Source organism: Ailuropoda melanoleuca, chromosome 9 (genome assembly GCF_002007445.2).
Source record: "Ailuropoda melanoleuca isolate Jingjing chromosome 9, ASM200744v2, whole genome shotgun sequence".
NCBI lineage: Eukaryota > Metazoa > Chordata > Mammalia > Carnivora > Ursidae > Ailuropoda > Ailuropoda melanoleuca.
Window position 1 is genome coordinate 78,193,636 of NC_048226.1, and position 21,968 is coordinate 78,215,603.

General features: G+C 34.9%; 1 protein-coding gene across 1 annotated transcript in view; it reads right to left on the bottom strand.

Annotated features, from left to right (window-relative positions):
• The window catches only part of CSMD3 (CUB and Sushi multiple domains 3), a 1,149,842-nt gene that overhangs the window by 139,807 nt on the left and 988,067 nt on the right, over positions 1-21,968 (bottom strand). The window contains 3 exon segments of the mRNA XM_034668518.1: positions 10,425-10,529; positions 12,731-12,827; positions 19,119-19,243. Coding sequence (XP_034524409.1) covers positions 10,425-10,529; positions 12,731-12,827; positions 19,119-19,243 — 327 coding nt within the window.

Below are 21,968 nucleotides of genomic sequence, written 5' to 3' on the forward strand. Positions count from 1 at the left end.
ACTGTAGCTATATGTTACAGTGATGACTGAGTGGTCTGGAGAAATGATATTGAGGAAATAATACCTAGTGTGATACCGTCAGGCAGCAGAAGTCAACAAAATTACAAAATGTGCTCAGATTAAGGTACTAAATGCCTTAATGGACAACAGCATCAGTATAAGTTTACTGATGTTAATAATATGTGTCAATTTATATATTTATCTCTACTTCTAGGTGTTGTATCACAGCCAACAAATGTATTTTGAATGCCTAATAATATTCAAGGACTGTGATTAGTGCAAGAGACAAAGGATATTCTAAATGGACATGGTCCTGTCTTAATGGCAGATCCTGTCTTCCTGGAGCTTCCATTGTAGGGAGACAGTACATAAACCCCAAATTACCAAAATAATCACCCATTATAGTTGTGATAATTTTATGTAGCCAAAAAAAAAAAAAAACCACAACAAAAAAAAGCAAAAGCAAATATGTCTCATATATGTATTTAACTAGGGTGCATAAGCTATTTTTGTCTCTAAAAGTTTTGTAAGGAGTTGGGCAATTAGTCACCAGAAAAGTCACTTAGTCCAATTATAGGTTTAAAATGTCTACAGAATACAGTTCTTTTTACAATTAGACAATATTTATAATGAAAGAGGAGATATTACACCTNTATTTAACTAGGGTGCATAAGCTATTTTTGTCTCTAAAAGTTTTGTAAGGAGTTGGGCAATTAGTCACCAGATAGTCCAATTATAGGTTTAAAATGTCTACAGAATCCAGTTCTTTTTACAATTAGACAATATTTATAATGAAAGAGGAGATATTACACCGGATACCATAGGAATAAAAAGGATCTTAAGAGATGAGACTACTACAAACAGTTACATACCAACAAATTGGATACTCTAGAAAAAATGGAAAAATTCCTATCATGAATAAATAACAAATCTCAACAGACCAATAATGAGAATATAGAATTAAATAACCAAAACTCTCCCAGCAAAATAAAGCTCAGGAACAGGTGACTGCATGGGTACATTTTACCAAACATTTAAAGAATTAACATTGATCCCTCTCGATATCTTTCAAAATACTGAAGAAGAGGAAATAGTTTCAAATTCATTTCTTGAGATCCACATTTCCCTGATGGCCATAGCCAAAGATATTACAAGAAAACTATAAGACAACATACTTGATGAAATAGATGTAAAATCCATAGCGAAATACTAATAAACCAAGTTAAACAGCACATCAAAAGGGTTATACACTATGACCAAATGGAATTTATCCCTGGGGTGCAAGGATGGTTCAACATACACATATAAATGTGATATACTGCAATAACAGATTAAAGGATAAATATATGATTATCTTAATAGATGCAGAAAAAGCACTTGACAAAATGCAATATCCTTTTATGATAAAAACTCCCAACAAATTTGATGTAATGGAATGTAGCTTGAAATAATATAGGCCATCCATGAAAAACCCACAGCTATCATCATACTCAACAGTAAAAAACAAAACAAAACAAACAAAAACCTTAAAGCTTTTTGTCTGAGATCAGGAGGAAGGCAAGGATGCCCAACTCTCACCACTTCTAATCACATAGTACTGGAATCCTAGTCAGGGAAATTGGGCAAGAAAAAAAAAAGCATCCAAATTAAGGAAGAAGTGGACATATCTCTGTTTGCAGGTAACAGGATCTTATATGTAGAAAACCCTAACACCGCAGGACAGTAAATTCTGTAAGGTTGCTATACAAAATATTAGAAATCACTTGTAATTCAATACACTAACACCAAAGTATCTGAAATGGAAGTTTAGACAACAATCCTATTTACAGTAGCATCAAAAAGAATAAAATACTAAGGAATAAAAAGTTAACCAAGGAAATGAAGACTTATATATGGAAACTACGCAACATTGATGGAAGAAATTGAAAAAGACACAAGTAAATGGAAAGATATTCCATGTTAATGGACTGGAACACATAATATTGTTAAAATAACCATAATACCCAAAGTTATCCTCAGGTTCAATGAAATCACTACTAAAACCCCCACAGCATTTTTTACTGAATTAAATAAATAAATAATCCTAAAATGTATATGGAACCACAAAAGACCCAAAGTAGCCAAAGCAATCTTGAGAATGAAGACCAAAACTGGAGACATCACACTTTCTAAGATAAAATACATTACAAAACTATGATAATTAAAACAGTATTGTGCTGGCATAAAGATAGATGTATAGATGAATGAAAGAGAATAGAGAATTCAGAGAATCCAGTTGATAAACCCACATCAACTTATCTTTGTCAAAGTTTCCAAAATACACAATAGAGTGAGAATAATCTCTTCAGCAAATGATTTTGGGGAAACTGGACGTCCACAAGCAAAAGAACAAAAACACACCCTTATCTTACATCCTATACAAAAATTAACTCAAAATGGATTAAAGACTTAAAGATAAGATCTGAAAATGTAAAATTCCTAGAAGAAAACATAGGGGAAAGTGTCATGACACTGGTCTTGGTAATGTTTTCCTGTGCATGATAACAAAGTAGAGGGAACAAAAGCAAAAATAGACAAGTGGGGCAACATCAAAATAAAAGGGTTCTGCACAGCAAAGGAAACAATCAACAGAGCAAAAAGCAACCTAAAGAATGGAGAAAATATCTGCAAACCATATATCTAATATTGGGTTAATACTCAAAATATATAAGGAACTCCTACACCTTAATAACAAAAATAAATAATCTGATTTTTAAAATAGGCAAAGGACTTAAGTAGACATTTCTCCAAAGATGACATACAAATGACCAATAGGGGTATGAAAAGATGTTCAACACCTCTAATCATCACGTAAATGAAAGCAAATCAAAACCACAATGAGATAATCACTTCACACCTATTAGGATGGCTATTGTTAAAAAAAGAAAAAAGGAGTGATGTCCACAGGATAGCTGAATAAGATGTCTTTTATTACAGCCTCCCCTTAGCAACAACAATATGGCAGCCATCCACGGACAACATGCCTCTGTGGGAGATGTGAGATCCAGGTAGGAGATGGTGAAATCCCAGTGCAGTCCAAGAATGAGAAGAGCCATTTGGAAAAGACAGACCAGCCCCTAGGTGGCTGAATGAAAAACAACTGCATAGCACTGAGAACTTGGCAACAACCCCACTTGCCCTTGGTTCTGTCATCAAAAAATACATGGAGAGATCCAGGAGTCGTCTCACCTACCAGTGTATCAGGTAATAGGCATATATAGGCTTTGGTGCTGGCTGTGGACTCTGAAAGTGCCCTTTGAACTGGCTCTAGCACCTCTGAGCCACAGTTTAGGAGCTTCTGGAGAACACTGATTTACACAATCACCCATGAATGAGAGACCCTTTATGGATGTCCAGGAATCTGGTAGGAGTCCAACACATCATTGGAACCACAACAACAAAAAATCAAAATTCGACACACTGCTGAGGGTAAGAGGAATAATTTGACTTTCTCTGTGTCACCCCTCCCCCAAGATAATATAGCCCAGCACTAAGAGATCCCTAATTGACCCATGATTTCTCCTACTGTGGAAAATAACAGTGTGTGTGAGTGAGTGCTTGACTTTCCCAGCTGTGCAGGATACTACCAGAGAGGAAATAGGCACATCTTTCTCTTGCCTCATCCACAGTATTGAGTCATGACCTGAAAAACTAAGGGCTGATGAGAATCTGGGAAAAGAGAAGCCAGAGCTCAGAAAGGAACAGACCAAGAATATGCAGATTCTACTAATTATGTCCATCAGAGGGCCTGCTCATCAGCCAGTGGGATGGACACCTCACCTGTGGATTCCCCCAGCTGGTCTATGGGCATCTGCAGTGTTTTGGCACCTCTTCCAAATACCCCAATATCTGATGGCTGACCTCCTGTACATGCTTTCAACAATAGCAAGAGCAAAGCTTTTGTAGACAGCTGGTGAACATGTGCAGAAAGCTGGCCCAAATTTGTGGACCTGGAAGGGATAACAGTCTTGAGCATTTATCACCACCCTTGGGAAAGCAAAAGAGAGGTCATTCATACAGGGCCTGGCTCTAGAAGATTAAGAGAAGGAATACAAGCTTAAGAGCTCTGTCATAAGGGGGAGCAATAAGTGTGGAGCGTGCATATTCATAGAAGGTCTGAGAAAGCCTCAAAATCCTCAGCAGAACTAAAGGAAGCTATTTCTCGCCTGAAGGCAGCCAGTAAAGACTGGAGGAGGTGACTACTATTTTAAACACAAAGACAGCAAAGCAAAATTTTAAGAAACATGAAGAAGCCAGAAAACATGACACCACCAAAAGAACAGAATAATTTTCCAGTAATGAACCCCAAAGACATGGAGTTCTGCAATTTACCTCAAAAAGAATTCAAAATACCTGTTTTAAGGCTGCTCAACAAGCTACAAAGAATCCCACAGAAAAATAATTCTTCAAAATCAAGAAAACAACACATGATCAAAATGAGAAGTCTAACAAAGAGATCTGTTCCCAATCTGTGAATTATTACAATCTCAGAAGGAGAAGAGGAAAGCAGGTAGAAGGTTTATTACAATGTGGCACCTGGGTGGCTCAGTCAGTTAAGCGGCTAACTCTTGATTTTGGCTCAGGTCATGATCTCAGGGTCCTGGGATTAAGCCCCACATCTGGCTCCGTGCTCATCAGGGAGTCTGCTTCAGGATTCTCTCTCTCCCTCTGCCCCTCTTCTATATCTCTTTCTCTCTCAAATAACTAAATAAATCTTTTTTTAAAAAAAGAAAGGTTTTTACAGAAATAATAGTACAGAACTTCCAAAATCTGGGGAGAGATTTGGACATCCAAGTTCATAAAAGTCATAGGCCCCCAAACAAACTCAACATAAAAAGATATTCTCCAAGATTAATATAATAAAACTCTCAAAATGGAAGGCAAAGAGAGAATCTTAAAAATAACAAGAGAAAAGAAGCTCATAATTTACAAGGGGAGCTACATAAGGCAATCAGGATTTTCTCAGGAGAAACCTTATAGACAAGGACAGAGTGATGTTATACTCAAAGTGCTGAAAGAATAAAACTCTCAAGCAAGAATACTCTATACAGTAAAGTAGTCCATGAGAAAATGTCAGAGAAAGGAGATATGGTCCCACATAAACAAAAGTTGATGCGAGTTCATTACCACTAGACCTGTCTTACAAGCATGCAGAAAGCAGTCTCTCAAGCTGAAACAAAAGGACACTAATTAGTAACATGAAAACATACAAAAATATACAACACACTGGTGTAAAGGTAAGTATATATTTAAATTCAAAATACTTTAATTCTGTTTTGTGGTGGTGTTTTAACTACTTAACTCTAGTATAAAAGTAAAGGACAAAAGTTTTAAAATTAACTACAGCTAATAATTTGTTAAGGAATACAAAAAGTAAGGTAAATCGTGACATCAAAAACACAAAGAGGAGAGTAAAAGGACAGAGATTTATTATGTAAATGAAGTTGTTAGTGTAAAATAGTTATATCTAGAAGATATTTTATGTAAGTCTCCTAATAACCAAAGCAAAAGCTCGCAGTAGATACTCAAAGGATAAAGAGAAGGGAATCAAAGCATACCATTATGGATAGATCATCTATTCACAAAAGAAAAGTGCAAGAGAGAAAGAAAGGAATATGGGAACTATGACAAAGCCAGACAATAATTGATAAGATGGTATTAGTAAGTAAATAATTACTCTAAATGTAAATGGATGGTATTCTCCAAGCAAAAGACATAAAGTAGTTGAATGGATTAAAAAAACAAAACAAACAAAAACAAAACAAAACAACTTTATGCTGACAACTGGAAACTCCCTTCAGCTTCAAGGATACACATATGCTCAAAGTGAAGCAATAATAAAAGATATTCCATGCAAGTGGAAACCAAAAGAGGCAGTGGTAGCTATACTTATATCTGACTATATAAACTTTAACTCAAAAGCAGTAATAAGAGATCAAGAAAGCCACTGCATAATAATTAGATCATTTAATCAAGGGTATATAGTAATCATAAATATACACGCAGATAGGGGCACTTGGGTGGTTCAGTCAGTTAACATCTGACTCTTGATTTTGGCTCAGGTCACTATCTCAGGATCGTGAGATTGAGCCCCATGTTAGGCTCCACTCAGCACAGAGTCTGCTTGAGATTCTCTCTCACCTCTCCCTCTGCCCCACCCTCCACTCATGTGCTCTCTCTCTCTCAATCTCTCTCTCTAAAATAAATAAATAAAATCTTTAATACGTGTGTGTGTGTGTGTGTGTGTGTGTGTGTACAGCTAACACCAGAGCACCACCCAAATATATTAAGCATATATTAACAGATCTGAAGGGAAAAACAGACAACAACACAATAATAGTAGGGGACTTCAGGACTTCACTTTCAACAATATATAGTTCATCTAGATAGAAAAGTATTAAGGAAATATTGGATTTGAACAATATTTCAGACCAAATGAACCTAACAGACATATACAGAACATTCATTGCAAAGCAGAAAAATGCATGTTTTTTTCTCAAGTATATACAGAACATTCTCCAGGATGAATCATTATTATACCACCAAACAAGTCTTAGCAAAGAGTAGAATCACATCAAAAATCTTTTCCATCCACAATGGCATGAAACTAGAAATCAATAACAGAAGGAAAACTGGAACATTCACAAATATGTGGAAATCAAATAGTACACTCACAAACAGCCAGGGATTGAAAGAATAAATCAAAAGAGAGATCAAAAAAAATCTTGAAATGAACTAACAAAAAGAAGAGAAACACAACATACCAAAACTTGTGGGATACAGCAAAAACAGTTCTGAGAGGAAGTTTATAGCAATAAATGTCTACATTTGAAAAAAGGAAGATCTCAAATAAATGAGGTAACTTTATATATCAAGGAACTAGAAAAAGAATACACTAAAGCCAAAAGTTAACAGAATAAAGGAATTATCAAAGATCAGAGCAGAAATAAATAAAATAGAGAACAGAAAAACAACAGAGAAGACCAAAGAAATGAAGAGCTGGTTTTTGAAAAGATACACAAAACTGGCATAACATTCTATAGGTTAACTGAAAGAAAAAAAGAGAGAGACAGAGATGACTTAATTAAACAAAACCAGAAATGAAAGAAGAGACATTACACTGATATCACAGAAATAAAAAGGATCATAAGAGACTGCTATGAACAATTATATACCAAAAAAATTGCATAATCTATAAGAAAGGACAAACTCCTAGAAACATAACCTACCAACTAAAACATGAAGAAATAGAAAATCTGAACAGACCAATAACAAGTAAAAGATTAAATTAGTAACCAAAAGCCTTCCAATAAAGAAAAGCCCAGGACTAGATGGCTTCATGGGTGAATTTTACCAAACATGTAAAAAGGAATTAATGCCAGTCCTTCTCAAACTCTTGTGAAAAACTGAAGAGGAGAGAACATTCTACATGTCATTTTATGAAATCAGAATTACCCTAATACCAAAGCCTGATAAGGATACTACAAGAAAAGAAAAATGACAGGGCAATATCCATGATGAATATAGATGTAAATTTTTTTAACAAAACAGTAGCAAATCAAACTCAGCAACATATCAAAAGGATCATACACCACCATCAAATGGGATTTATGCCTGGGATGCAAAGACAGTTCAACACACGCAAATAAAAAAAATGTGATCTATCACATTAAAAGAATGAAAGATGAAAATCATGTGATAATCTCAATAGATACAGAAAAAACATCTGACAAAACACCCCTTCATGATAAAAACTCTCAACAAAAATGGGTATAAAAGGAATGAACCTCAACTTAATGAAGGCCATATATGAAGAGCCCACAGCTAACATCATACTCATCGGTGAAAGATTGAGGGCTTTTCCTCTAAAACAACAAGACTAAATGTACCCAGTCTCATGACTCTCATTCAACACAGTACTGGAAATTCTAGCCAGAGTAATTATGCAAGAAAAATAAATGAAAGACATCCAACCCAGAAAGGAAAGTAAAATTATCTCTGTTGGAAAATTATGCAATCTTATGTATACAAAATCCTGGAGACTCTACCAAAAACTATTAGAACTAATAAACAAATTCAATAAAGTTGCAGGATAAAAAAAATCTATACTCAGAAATTAGTTGTGTTATTATACACTAAAAACAGAATATCTGAAAAAGAAAGAAAACAATACCATTTATAATAGCATAAACAGTAACAACAAAATTTGGGAACGAATTTAACCACATTTAAACCATCTATAGATTCAACAGAATTCATGTCAAAATTCCAAGGGCATGATTTCACAGAGACAGAAATTCATGGAACTACAAAAGACCCTGAATACTCAAAGCAAGCCTGAGAAAGAAGAACAAAGCTAGAGGCATCATTCTTTCTGATTTCAAACTACTACAAAGCTGTAGTAATCAAACAGTATGGTACTGGAATAAAAATGGACACATACACCAATGTAACAGAATTGAGAGCCCAGAAATAAACCCTCACATACACAGCCAACTAACATTTGATAAAGAAGTCAAGAATACTCAAGGTGGAAAGTGTAGTCTTTTCCCCTTAAATGGTGCTGGGGAAACTGTTTAATCATATGCAAAAGAATTAAATCGGACCCCTATCTTACACTACTCACAAAAATTATTCAGAATTGGAATAAAACCCATTATTGTAAAAGTCCTAGAAGAAAACATAGAAAAAAAGCTCCTTGACATTGGTCTTGCCATTAATTTTTTGGATATAACACCAAAAGTATAAGCAACAAATTCAAAATGAATAAGTGAAACTACATCAAATTAAAAAATAAATCTTCTGGGGCACCTGGGTGGCACAGTGGGTTAAGTGTCCAACTCTCAGTTTCAGCTCAGGTCCTGATCTCAGGGTTGTGCACCATGTCGGGCTCCACACAGTGCAGAGTCTGCTTGAGATTCTCTCTTCCTCTCCCTATGCCCCTCCCTACCCCTGCTCCCACTCTCTTTCTAAAATAAAATAAATAAATCTTTTTAAAAAGTCTTCTGCACAGCAAAAGAAACAATGAAAAGGCAGCCTATAGAATGGGGGAAGTATTTGCAAATCATGTATCTAATAAGGGGTTAATATCCAAAATATGTAAGAAACTCATATAACTCAATAGCAAAACAAGATGACAACAATAAAATAAAAAACACAAAAATTAGTCTCATTAAAAAATAGGTAAAGGAACAATAGCCAAATCATGGAAGAAGCCGAGATGCCCTTCAACAGATGACTGGATTAAGAAGCTGTGGTCCATATATACAATGGAATATTACTCAGCTATCAGAAAGAACGAATTCTCAACATTTGCTGCAACATGGACGGCACTGGAGGAGATAATGCTAAGTGAAATAAGTCAAGCAGAGAAAGACAATTATCATATGATTTCTCTCATCTATGGAACATAAGAACTAGGATGATCGGTAGGGGAAGAAAGGGATAAAGAAAAGGGGGGTAATCAGAAGGGGGAATGAAACATGAGAGACTATGGACTATGAGAAACAAACTGAAGACTTCAGAGGGGAGGGGGTGGGGGAATGGGATAGACTGGTGATGGGTAGTAAGGAGGGCACGTATTGCATGGTGCACTGGGTGTTATACGCAACTAATGAAGCATCAAACTTTACATCGGAATCTGGGGATGTACTGTATGGTGATTAACCTAATATAATAAAATAAAATTAAAAAAATAAAAAATAAAAGTGTGNAAAAAAATAGGTAAAGGATCTGAATAGGTATTTTTCCAAAGAAGAAATACAAATGACCAATAGGTACATGAAATGATGTTTAACATCACTAACTACCAGAGAAATAGAAATCAAAAGCACGATAATACGTCATCTTACACCTGTTAGAACGACTGTCTTCAAAAAGACAAGAAATGACAAGTATTACTGATACTGTGGTGAAGGGGAACCCCTGTTCATTGTTGGTGGGAACAAAAATTGGTAGTCAGTGTGGATAAGAGTATGGAGGTTCCTCAAAAAATTAATAATATAAGTATCATATGATGCAGCAATTCTATTTCTAGGAATATATCCAAAAGATATAAAATGAGGATCTCAAAGATATATCTGCACTCCCATGTTCATTGCAGCATTATTCACAATAGCCAAGATATGGAAACAACCTATGTACCCATCTATGGATGAATGGATAAAGAAGTGTGGTATATATATATAAAATTAAATATTAAATATTATTCAGTCAAGAAAAAGTAAAGTAGGAAATCCTGCCATTTGAAACATCATGGATGGACTTTAAGGGTATTATGTTAAGTGAATAAGTCAGACAGAGAAAATAAATATGATCTCATTTGTGTGTGCAGTCTAAAAAACTTGTTCTTAAATTTCTTGAGTGGCACATGATATTATATTTACCTGTGTATTCAAGGTGAAATCCTGCAGCAGAAACACTGATGTCTGATTGAAAATTTAGATACAGATTATTAGACGTACTATTCAACAGATGGGGTATTGTTGTTCCTGAAATGATAATTGAAAAGGCAGATCAATGATCACATAATAAATATTATAGTAAAAGTAAGTTAATTACTAATCAGCCAATAGATTATCCCTGAAATTATGTATTGGTCAACTGCTTTTCAGGAATTTTTTGATAAAAATATATCTCCCACATTTCTCTTTCATTTTATTGTTTGTGACTATTTCCCAGGAGATAATCCTTTGGGATGACTCTAGATTGCTCCCTAAAAATAGGCAGGAACAAAGAGCTGGTCAAAGCAGTAAATTTTATAGTCGCCTAAAATAAATGTTTTGAATTTCATGTGAATTTTAATATTCCATGCATGAGCTAATAGGAAACTTAATTTTATAAGTTTGCAGGTGATTTTTATAGTATAGTAACTTAAGATTATGTATGGGTTCAGATGATACATTTATTTATTGCTCTTTTTATTATATATATATATTATGTATGTATTTAATTTTTGTATATATGTATGTATGTATGTTCTTCTATACCAGGTAAAGTACTCTGGTGTAACTGACAGCAAAGCTGATAAGTAGTTGTTTGAAAAAGCCCAACTATAAACTAGTGTTAGCCATGTCTCCCAGCAAATCCATTATAATGATGTACTCCTGAATTTCTAAAGGAAATCAACTTGACTTTATTCAATTACTAAGCTGAAAACATAAAATATCTACTTGAACCAATTACTTCTTGACTATTTGACATTGAGTAATAGTTCAAGATCCTTAAGATTACAACTCAAGCAGTTTCAAATGACAAGCATAAAAATAAGTGTCAATCCTATGTTTAAGATAATTTCAACAAGCATATTAGTTGATAGTACTGCAAAATTTTTCTGTAACTAGTTACTTAAGGTACAACTCTGTGGACCCTACCTACCCACTGATCCTTCTGTAAAAGAAGTCAGGACTGATTCATTATAGAACATATAATTGGTTTTTGTTTGTTTGTTTGTTTTCAACCTGTTATCTCTCAATAGTATCCTCACTGAATCACTGGAGACAGAGGTAAACTCGACCTGCCCTTAGTTTCCTAGAGAATCTTAGTGATTAAGAGCTCTGGCTCTGGAGTCACACCAGCTGGGCTCCAGTCTCATTCTAACATTAGCTTTACAACCTCGAGCAACTTAATCTCTCTAAACTTCAATCACATACCAGAACTGCTAGAAAAAGCAAATGAGGAAATGTATGACAAGCCTCAAACAGAGTTGGCACTTGATAAATCAAGAGCTGTTGTCATTTTTATTATCTTCGTTGTTCTATTTATTATTAAGAAAGTATTACCCCCAATGTACTCTAGACAAATGTATATTCAAAATGTTATGAGGTTTCTTCCAAGAAAGACTTCTACCTTAATTTATATCTAAAATACTACTTATGACTAAACCAAGTCACTCTAACTCCAGATATTTCTTCTTTCCTTTTCTCAATGGTAATGCTGAAAAACTGGTTATCATACTCTATTTTAAAATCTACTAAAAACTTAAAACCATTCACACTGATTTAAGTATATCTGAAATGTAGAAGTTGACGGTTTAGCTATGTTCTTATGTCTATAGTTAAAAAATATATTAAAGTTAAAGGTATAGCTAAAATTAGAATAAAACTTGATTTCACTCTTCATATGTTGGAAAAGGCTGATAGATTATTGCATATATTACTTTTAAAAACCTTAACAAATTAAAAAACCTTCTGGTGTTGGTACCTGGGTATATATTAACTTTATATAATTTTATTCATTTCATAGAAATAATTTTATATTCTCTTTATTCTCACTCAACAGTACCTTGCAACATTCACCATGTTGTTACACAGTCTCTAAAATTATTTTAATGGCTGGGTGAGTAGATAGAGCATAATTACCAAGCACTGTCTAATTTTTAACTATTTAAAAGAAAAGGGCACAGATATTATTCCTGAATCACAGCTCAGCTGAAAATATTACTATAAAAGAATCAATAAATAATTACATAAACATAGTAAGAATATAGCAAGGTTTTAAATAGCAATTTCAAAGTCATTACCTTTAATGCCTTTCAAACTTCTAACCTGGTAATCTAGTTCCCTGTGTATAGTTTATAAAAAGCAATTCAAACTGCTAAATCAGAGTTCTGGAAGGTCTTTTAGAAAGAGAGAGAGATTTTTATATTCCTAATTATATCTGTATTTTAATTAAGCTCAGCTCTTCTATTTACCTGAATAACTTCCAAGTCGTGGAGCATTGTTGTCTCCCCCATCATAAAAGTCCAGAGAATCCCAATTATGTTCTGTAGCAAAGCTGACAACTTGCACCTGTAAAATAATAATTACTGATAAGAAAACATATTTCTAACAAGATGCTAATATTACAACCCTTATCACCTCATTAGAAGAGAGAACTCCAAGCTGGGACCATGTCATTGTGGCCCTTCATAGAAGGATTTTAACAGAGCTCATCTTTGCCATTGTAGCACTGGCCTACATGAGCTGACTTTGGTGAGAGAGACTATGGGGCACCTAGCAGCGTTCACTATGGGTATAACATTGATAATATCTACTGCCGTCTCAGAGGGTTCTCTTTATTAAAGGCTGTGGGTTAGGGGCACCTAGGTGGCTCAGTCAGGTGAGTGTCTGACTCTTAATTTCGTCTCCGGTCATGATCTCAGGGTCATGAGATGGAGCCCCACATGGAGCCCATGTCCATTCAGCAGGGAGTCTGCTTGTCCCTCTCCCTCCCCTTCTGCCCCTTCCCCCACTCTCTGTGTCTCTGTCTCTATATATCTAAGGTAAATAAAGAAAAAAATCTAAAAATTAAAAATAAAGGCTTTGGGTTAATTAATGTCTTAGTGCCAGGAATCCCAAAGCATGTTCTAAACAATTGGTTAATTGTGTGTTCTGTAGTTTTAGATTCTTGCCAGTTTAACTAGGCTTATACTGGATACATTTTATTTTCCTCTATTTGCCTAACCTTTGCTCAATTTCCTTTCATTAAAAAAAATTAACATTATTATTCCCTAGGCACATTTTTAATAGGTCTCAATATGGGTGACCAAAATTATACTTTATAACTGATTGGGGTACATGCTGGAGAACAATTCTATCATGTCTATTAAATTTTATTTAAAGAAAGAGGCATGTGTTACTTTGCTGCACTTCACTTGGCACAGCTTGAGCTTTCACAAGAACCCACAGGACCCCCACAACTGTGGATGTGATCCTTTTTCTCTTTGTGTAGTTAATTTTATTGTTCTGGAGGAAGGGAAGGACTAACTTTATTAGAATAAATTTATTTTATTTAGCTAAAGTCTGTTATAATTGTAAGCACTGCACTCATTCGCTAAATAATTATAACAATTACATTCATTGAAAATGTCTTATCCACAAAAGAGACCATCATCATTCTTCCTGTCAAGTGAATGCTGGTGCCTCTTTTCCAGGGGTGAGTGCCACATGGCAACAGATACCCCGCCTGTGTGACAGGCATTAGGCCCAATGGCAACGTTCCAGGACAGGGAGAAGAATGGAATTAAAGCTGTATGACTGTAATATTATCACCACCTCCTTAAACAAGGATCGATTCTCTCCTCATATCTGGATTTTCCTTTCCTACAATTCAGGGGAAGAAAAGATCATATTTAGCTGAAATAAAAGAAAAAGAAGAGAAAGGAAAAGAAAAGAAAAAAAATGTAAGGATTCATGCAGGAGTTGACATTTGCGATAAGCTTAACATATTGAGAGGTTTTCCACTCCAAGAAATTATTGAGTTATAAAAATGTAGAGGAGGCAAGCCATGAGGTGGATTTAGTGAACCATTGGTAATCCAATTTAGCCATAGTAGAAGGTATTTACATACGAGGAAATATGCATGCAAAGTTAGGAAAAGTAGAGAAAAGTTAGAAAGAGTAAGCTTAGTGGATAAATACAAGAGACTGCAGAGTTAGGACGCCTGGATTTGCAGCTTCTTTGGCTCCCTCCACTGGCTGCCATGTAATCCTAGAAGAGTTGTTAATCTTTCTATGACTTCATTACTCATATAAATCATCGTAGTAGTAGTAAAGGTATCTGATTCATGGAATTATTTTAAAAATTAAATTAATTTTAGTTGAGAATAGTGTCCAGTGTTTATAAAAGATTTAATGTATCTTAGTTGAGACAGATTGGCCAAGAGACTATAAAGACTAAACACCACCATATAATTAGGCAATTGAGTAGTCCACTGAAGGCTTTAGAAGGAGCAAAATCAGAAGAACTGCTTTGAGTACTACACTGCATTAGATGAAAGAGATACAAGTGAAAGGACAATTTCATTGTCCACTACATCGTCTGTGTGAGAAGCAATGAAAGACTGAAGTAGGTTGGAGGCAGGAATAAAAAGTAGAAAGGGGGACAGAGATATTACATGTGTTGCTACAGGGGAAGTTACCGGTTTTTGTGTAATCTGAATAAGGGAGGGAAGTGAGAGGGAAGACTTCAGAATAATTTAACTTTTTTTCCTGAGTTATGGAGATCAGAGGGGCGGTGAGAACAAAAATGAAGACATCTGTAGGAAAGCCTATTACCTTAATGAGAAAAAGAAATTTTGTTTAATTCTGGATACATATGTATGGCAGACTGCATACTGGCTACGAAAAATATCAGGTCCTCATCCCTGGTGCCTATACATACTGCCTTACATGGAAGAAAAAAAAAAAAAAGGTCTTTCAGATGCAATTAAACTAAGCATCTTGAGATTGGGAGATTATCCTGGATTATTCAAATGGGCCCTAAATACAATCATAAGAAAGATGTCAAAGGAGATTTGACACAGACAGAAGAGAAAAGGCAATGTAACCATGTGGGTAAAAAATAGAGTCATATAGCAGACACTAAGGAGTGCCAGCAGCCAACAGAAGTTAAAAGAGGCAAGGAAATGTTCTCCCCTAGAGCCTGGGCTGCGGGAAGAGTGGAGGGTCAGAGCACAGCTCTGTTAGCACCTCAGTTGCAACTCAGTAAAACTGCTTTGGGACTTCTGGCCTCCAGTACCGTGAGAGAATAAACTTCTGCTATTTTAGGCTATCAAGTGCATGGTAATGTGCAGCAGCCACAGAAAACTAACCCAATTTGCCACTCGGAGTCTGGGCAAATTGTGAATGTAGTTTGGCACAATAAACACAGAGGGTATGGAAGACTCAAGTAAATGAGTGAGGACCCACAGTGACAAAAAGCCAAATGAGAGTCAAAGTAAAAGATTTAAAAAGAAGCAGCTATTGATTCAGCATTTAGAAGAACTTTGCATTAGATGGAGTGGTCCATCATGGTAACAGGATAGCTTTATGAGGCAAAGAATTTCCAATCACTAAAACCAGATATTCCTCATATAGACATTCAAATCTCATTTTAATTTGCTTGTTAGATTATATTAGCTCATGATGATGATTCTACAAATTGACACAATTAAGTAAAGAACATTGTTTTCCCATGGTTATTCACATAAAGATCGCTCTTTCACTTGATAACTCTGTTATTATAGCCCTTTTGGAATTCTCCATCAATATACTTTGCTAAAATAGACAGGCAAACAAATGACTACATTAGTTCCTACAAACTTCTCATGTAAACTTAATATAACAAATTACTCTATTTATTGAGGGTATTTCTAAAGGCAGTTCAATCATTCTATGTTATTTGTAACTTTTTCAGCATTTTAAATATTTCTTCTTTCCACCACTGGTTATCCCATTTCATCTCCTACAGGATTTATTGAATATTCATATAATTCTTTATTCACACACATATTCATCCTAACTGAATAAAATAAAATAAGCATTGTTTTAAACCTGATGTAGTAGTCAGGTAGCTTTTAGGTAAAGTTAGTGAAATATCAAATATAATTAACATTTTACATATATGTGTATGTATTATATAATTTTCTATGATTTAGAGATATGTCTAAAATTAACATACATATAAGAGGTTAATTAGAAAAAAAAGTGTTTGGTAGTCCTTTGGAGTATTTAAAAATAAAAATCCAGTATGCTTCACACTTTATAAGTTTGATAAATGCTCTGTTAAATTCAAAATCTGTTTTCTAAAGTGTGATCATTAAATAAAATGCTTCCTCAGTGAAAGATTTTATAATGTCATTTATATTAAATGTCTAGTTTTGAGCAGTGTTTGGCTAGGACAAGTGACATACAATGTACTTTGTCTGCAGATGTCTTCTGAGTTCATCATGCTGTCTTAACTCCTTAAAATAGTCTAAAATTCCACTGCTTGGGGAGGTATTCACTGGTTCATTCTAAAAATATTTACTGAGTGTGCTAGCTGCCAGAGCAGACTTAGTACCCTCATGAGCTTACGGATAATTAAGTAAGTAGTAACAGTAAAATGTGATGGGTGTTATAATAAGGAAATTACAGGGACCTATGAGAACATACAGCATGGGACTTAACCTTTTCTCAAGTTCACGGAAAGTCTTTCACAGGAACTGTTTTAAGTTGAGACAGAAATGATGACTAAGAATAATCCAAATAAAGGGAGATCAAGGAGAGTGCTGTCTGGAAAGGGAACAACATGCACAAAGGCCCAAAGGCAAAAGAGAGCTTTTATAAAGAACTAAAATAGGGTAAACAGAAGAGGTAAGAAATGAGGACAAAGCACAAAGGGATCATCAACTTGTCAGGGAATTAAGGATATAGGGGACAGTTGAAGTATTGTAAGCAGGAAAGTGATATTATTAGGTTTGTAATTTTAGGTTACTCTCTTTGCCCTCAGAGGAATAGATTGGAGGAGAAAAAGAACCTGGGAGAGGGATGATGACCACCCAATCTAAAGTGATTAAAATTTGGATGGAGAGAAATAGACTTATTTGATTTGTGAAAGACAGACCTGACACTGACATATTTCATTGTATAGAGTAGAAGAAGGAAAAAAAAAATCATCAAGATTTCTGGCTTGTGCAACTGAATGGATGAGAGGTTCATTCTGAGACAGAGAACGCTGGAGAAGTTCCATAATAATGAGAAAAAATCATGAAGTCAATTTTGAACAGGTTGAATTTGAAATTCCAGCAAGAAGTTTAGCTGAAAGTACCCAGTGGGCAGTTAGATATCTAACTAAGATATTAAATTTTACCCTTCTTCTTTTAATATAATACTATATAATCAGGGGTGCCTCGGTGGCTTATTTAGCTAAGCATCAGACTCTTAATTTCAGCCTGGTCATGTTCTCGGTGTCCTGAGATAGAGCTCTACCTTGGGCTCTGTGCTCAGTGGGGAGTCTGCTTGAGATTCCCTCCCTCTCCTTCTGCCCCCCACTCCTCACATGTATACTCTCTCTCTCTCAAATAAAAATCCTTGTTCATTCTACCAGTGATGAGACAGGATTGATTGGTTTTCCCTGAATTTTACATACAAGTTGGCCATAAAGGAGAGTATAGCTAGTAAGAATATAAGCATAGATCTATAGTCTTTTCATTTTTAATAGCCTTAAAACACTGTAAACCTACATTTCATATTTTCTCATTGGTTTACTGACTTATTTTACTCCTAATACCCGTCAAGTGATTTTTTTTTAATTTTCTGAAAAATTACAAAGATAAATTCAAACAGGTGATTTTTTTAACTGAAAATTATACTACTCTCTAATTTCAGTTTTAATGAATGATTTCTTGACTACTTTTTCCATAGCTGATAGATATCTCAAATTTCCAAAGGAAAATCTTATGACTCAACTGGAGAAGTAATCAAGTTATTTTTATGAAATATAGATTATATAATATTTTGTGAAGAATAATTACTTTCCATGGAATATATACTGAATCAGGAGTAAAATGCCATCAGTTTATCCAGAAACAATCTCCTTGTAAAACAGAGTAACTGGCCACATTTCTCCTCCTCATTTGTACTAATATTATATCGTATTGATTGTCAATAGACTACCATCCCAGTTCCTTGCTAACAGAGAACTGATTTTGTTCAAGTAAATGAGGGCAGTATACATCAGAGGAAGCTGAGCCCCTTGCTTAATCTAGGTACTTAATACTGATTTGTTTGAGCCAAATCATAATAGATCTTTTGCTACTGGCCAGTATATGGCTTAGGAATGAATATTCTTCTAATTTTGATCAATATGACAGGAGGGAAAGTCTACTGCAAGGATTTCTAAAAAGTTTTTTTAACCACTGTAATGCTACGTAAGATAGAAACATTCCATTTTGGCTCCTGGCCATTGCTGCATAAAGCTGTCGTGGCTAGAGTTTTTGTAGCCACCTCGAGATCATGAGAAAAGAAGCTTAAGAACTAAGCAAACAAGCTATCTCAGAGAAGAGAGATAGAGAAAAACCTGGGATCGAGAAGGACACAACTAAACCTCTGAAATAAACAACCTTTACCCCATGATTCCATGTCATGTAGAGAAACATATTTTTTCTTATTGTTTATGCCTTCTTGAATTGGTTTTCTGTTTTTTGCTGGTGGAAAAATTAATAAGTATCTTTCTATTTACATTCAACCATGCCAGTGAAAAGCATTGGCTAAACCTTTAGAAGTAACCTGCAACCTGTCATCTCTGAAAGGACTAACTTCAAACATACAATGAAAAGGAGAAAAATTTAAATTTTCTTACTTGAATGCCAGCTCCCTCTGGCACTGTGATCTTCCATACACAATTCAGATTGTTGTCATAAGGCTCAGGGTATCCAGGAGACAAAATAGTCCCTTTGCGTTTAGTTAAAATTCCACCACAGGGCACTAAAAGTAAAACAATTCAAGAGAGGGAGTTAATTCTAATGCAAAGGATTACAATAAGAGAAAAGGTCAGAGATAACATCTTAGACAGATACTAGAATTGCAAACACAGCCAAATCTTACTATTTTTCAAAACTCATAAGAACAATGAAAATTAAATCTTCCTCCCTAAAAACTTTTAAAAATTATTAGATAACATGAATGGATAACCTTACAATGGCATATCTAAAATCATACTACAATTAACTCAATGACAGCCTATCATCTCCAGTATATTACTAAAAAGGGCATTGGCACATTTGCATTAAAATTGTTCATATCTAGAAATAGAATTTTTTTTAGAATTATATTTGTCACTTTTTTCTTTATGCATCCTTTAAAGAGTAATAGCATCTTTTCAGGAGTAATCAAGATGCTAATAACATTTATACAGAGCCTACTGTTTGCCTGGAACTCTTCTAAGCAATTTACAGATTTTTAACTCATTAAAGCCTCCCAACAATCCAATGAGATATAAATAAATATTCTCCTCATTTTATAGGAAATAGCGTCACTAAGCGATTAAATAACGTGCCCGAGATCACAGAGCTAGTAAGAGACAAAATGAAATTTGAATACTGATAGTTTGGCTCCAGATTCCATGTCCTTCAGTGGAAGAAAGAGACTTGTTATGGGGCCAGTCTTGTTATTGCCAGTACAGTATGACAAGAAAAAGTAAGTGTGTAGACCTGCTCTGAAGTCAATAAAGGTCTCTATCACTTTTTAAAAGTACTAATCTTAAAATAAAATTCTCATACCCCTGATACTATCAGCTTGGCTCTGGGCATGACCTAACTTACAATGTTAAATGCTGTGTGATGTTAGATACGTTCCTTAAATTCTCTGAAACTCAGATACTTTGTACGTGAAATGATAATGCGGTTGTTTAAAATGGGCTTTCGTGAAAAATATATAGATAGGATAACATACATAAAGCAGCTAGCACAGTGTTTGGAACACAATGAGAGGTCAATAAATTATACTTCATTTTACTATTTCCTTTCACAACTATTATTATTTTAGATACCACTGGCACTCTGATCCTTGGGCAATTGTTATAGTCTGGTTATAAGAGTGAGATATCAGGATATATCTTTTATAATAATTTTTAAAAAGTTAATAATAGTTTTCTGCTACTTTCAAAGCCTAATGAAAAACCTAGGGCAATTGCTCAAAAGAGTGCTACAAACGTTTTTAACAGTGTAAAATATCTTTAAAGAAAACCATTTTGTTGTAATTTCCCATAAATTTATGTTATATATTAATTCAAGTTAAATTGGTCAGAAAAAAATTAGCTCCTTTAAAAACAAAACCAACAGTTTTGGATGACATGAGAATTAACATGTCAGGAGTGGAAGAAGGATTCTATAATAGAGATTCACCCCCAAAACAGATTAAAAATAAATGATTGGCGAAGTGCTGATTCTGAGTTGAAAGAAAATACAGATATTCTTCCTCTCCATTGGCACTATCCTACCTCACTCTCATTTTATTTCTAGGTTACTACATTAATCATATCAATGGACTTCGTTATGGTGGGTATATTATCCATGTAATATGTCTCATTATTCCTAAAATGACCTTTTTAAAATTAAAATTTGATCATGTTATTTCACTACTGAAAATCCTTCAAAAATCTCCCTGTGGCCTCAATTCTACAGATAAATACAGTTAACTTTATCAGTCTCTAAATACATGTCCAGGTTTATATGCACCCATGATTTCCTAATATGTCATCATCCCAATCCCCCATCCCAGTTCAGGCTACTGAACTAATATACTCTCTTAAGGCTGTGATTTGGTATGTGTTCTCCCACATAGCCAACACTACCATCCATGGTCACTCCATGTTGACTTTACCTCTCTACCTCTTTGCTGACTCCCTTATCTGTTAAGTGTCCCATAGTTTTCCATAGCACCAAGTTCTTTCTTATACAACTCTATCACAGTATAGCTCATATTATGTTTTCTTATTCGTTTTATATGTTAGTCTCTTCCAATAGACTGAAGTCTGAGAAGATGAAGCAATCAACTTTTTGTCTGGAACTCTGCTCACTGTGGTGCCAAGTTTCCAACTCATCTACCCTTCGTTCCCTGATATTACAGTGACAAATCCCCTCTTCCTCACTTTCCAGACTGTCCTCCATCCATTTCATCAGGCCTTTGTCTTCACTCCATTGAAATGACTATGCCAAAGTCACCAGAATATTCTTGTTACAATGTGATATGCAATTCTTAATTTTCATTTTACTCAGTCTATGAGTAATTGTCTCTTCCGTTGATCACTTCAACTACCTTGAGCTTTCCTTTGCTTGGCCATGGAGACACCACATTATCCTACTTTTTTCTTTTCTTTTTTTTTTTTAAGATTTTTATTTATTTATTTGACAGAGAGAGACAGCCAGCGAGAGAGACAGCCAGCGAGAGAGGGAACACAAGCAGGGGGAGTGGGAGAGGAAGAAGCAGGCTCCCAGCAGAGGAGCCTGATGTGGGGCTTGACCCAAGAACGCAGGGATCACGCCCTGAGCCGAAGGCAGATGCCTATCAACTGAGCCACCCAGGAGCCCCTATCCTGCTTTTTTCTATACCACTGGCTAAATTCACAATCTTTCTCCCTTTCCCCTCCTCTCCTCTTCTTTCTTTCTTTCTTTCTTTCTTTCTTTCTTTCTTTCTTTCTTTCTTTCTTTCT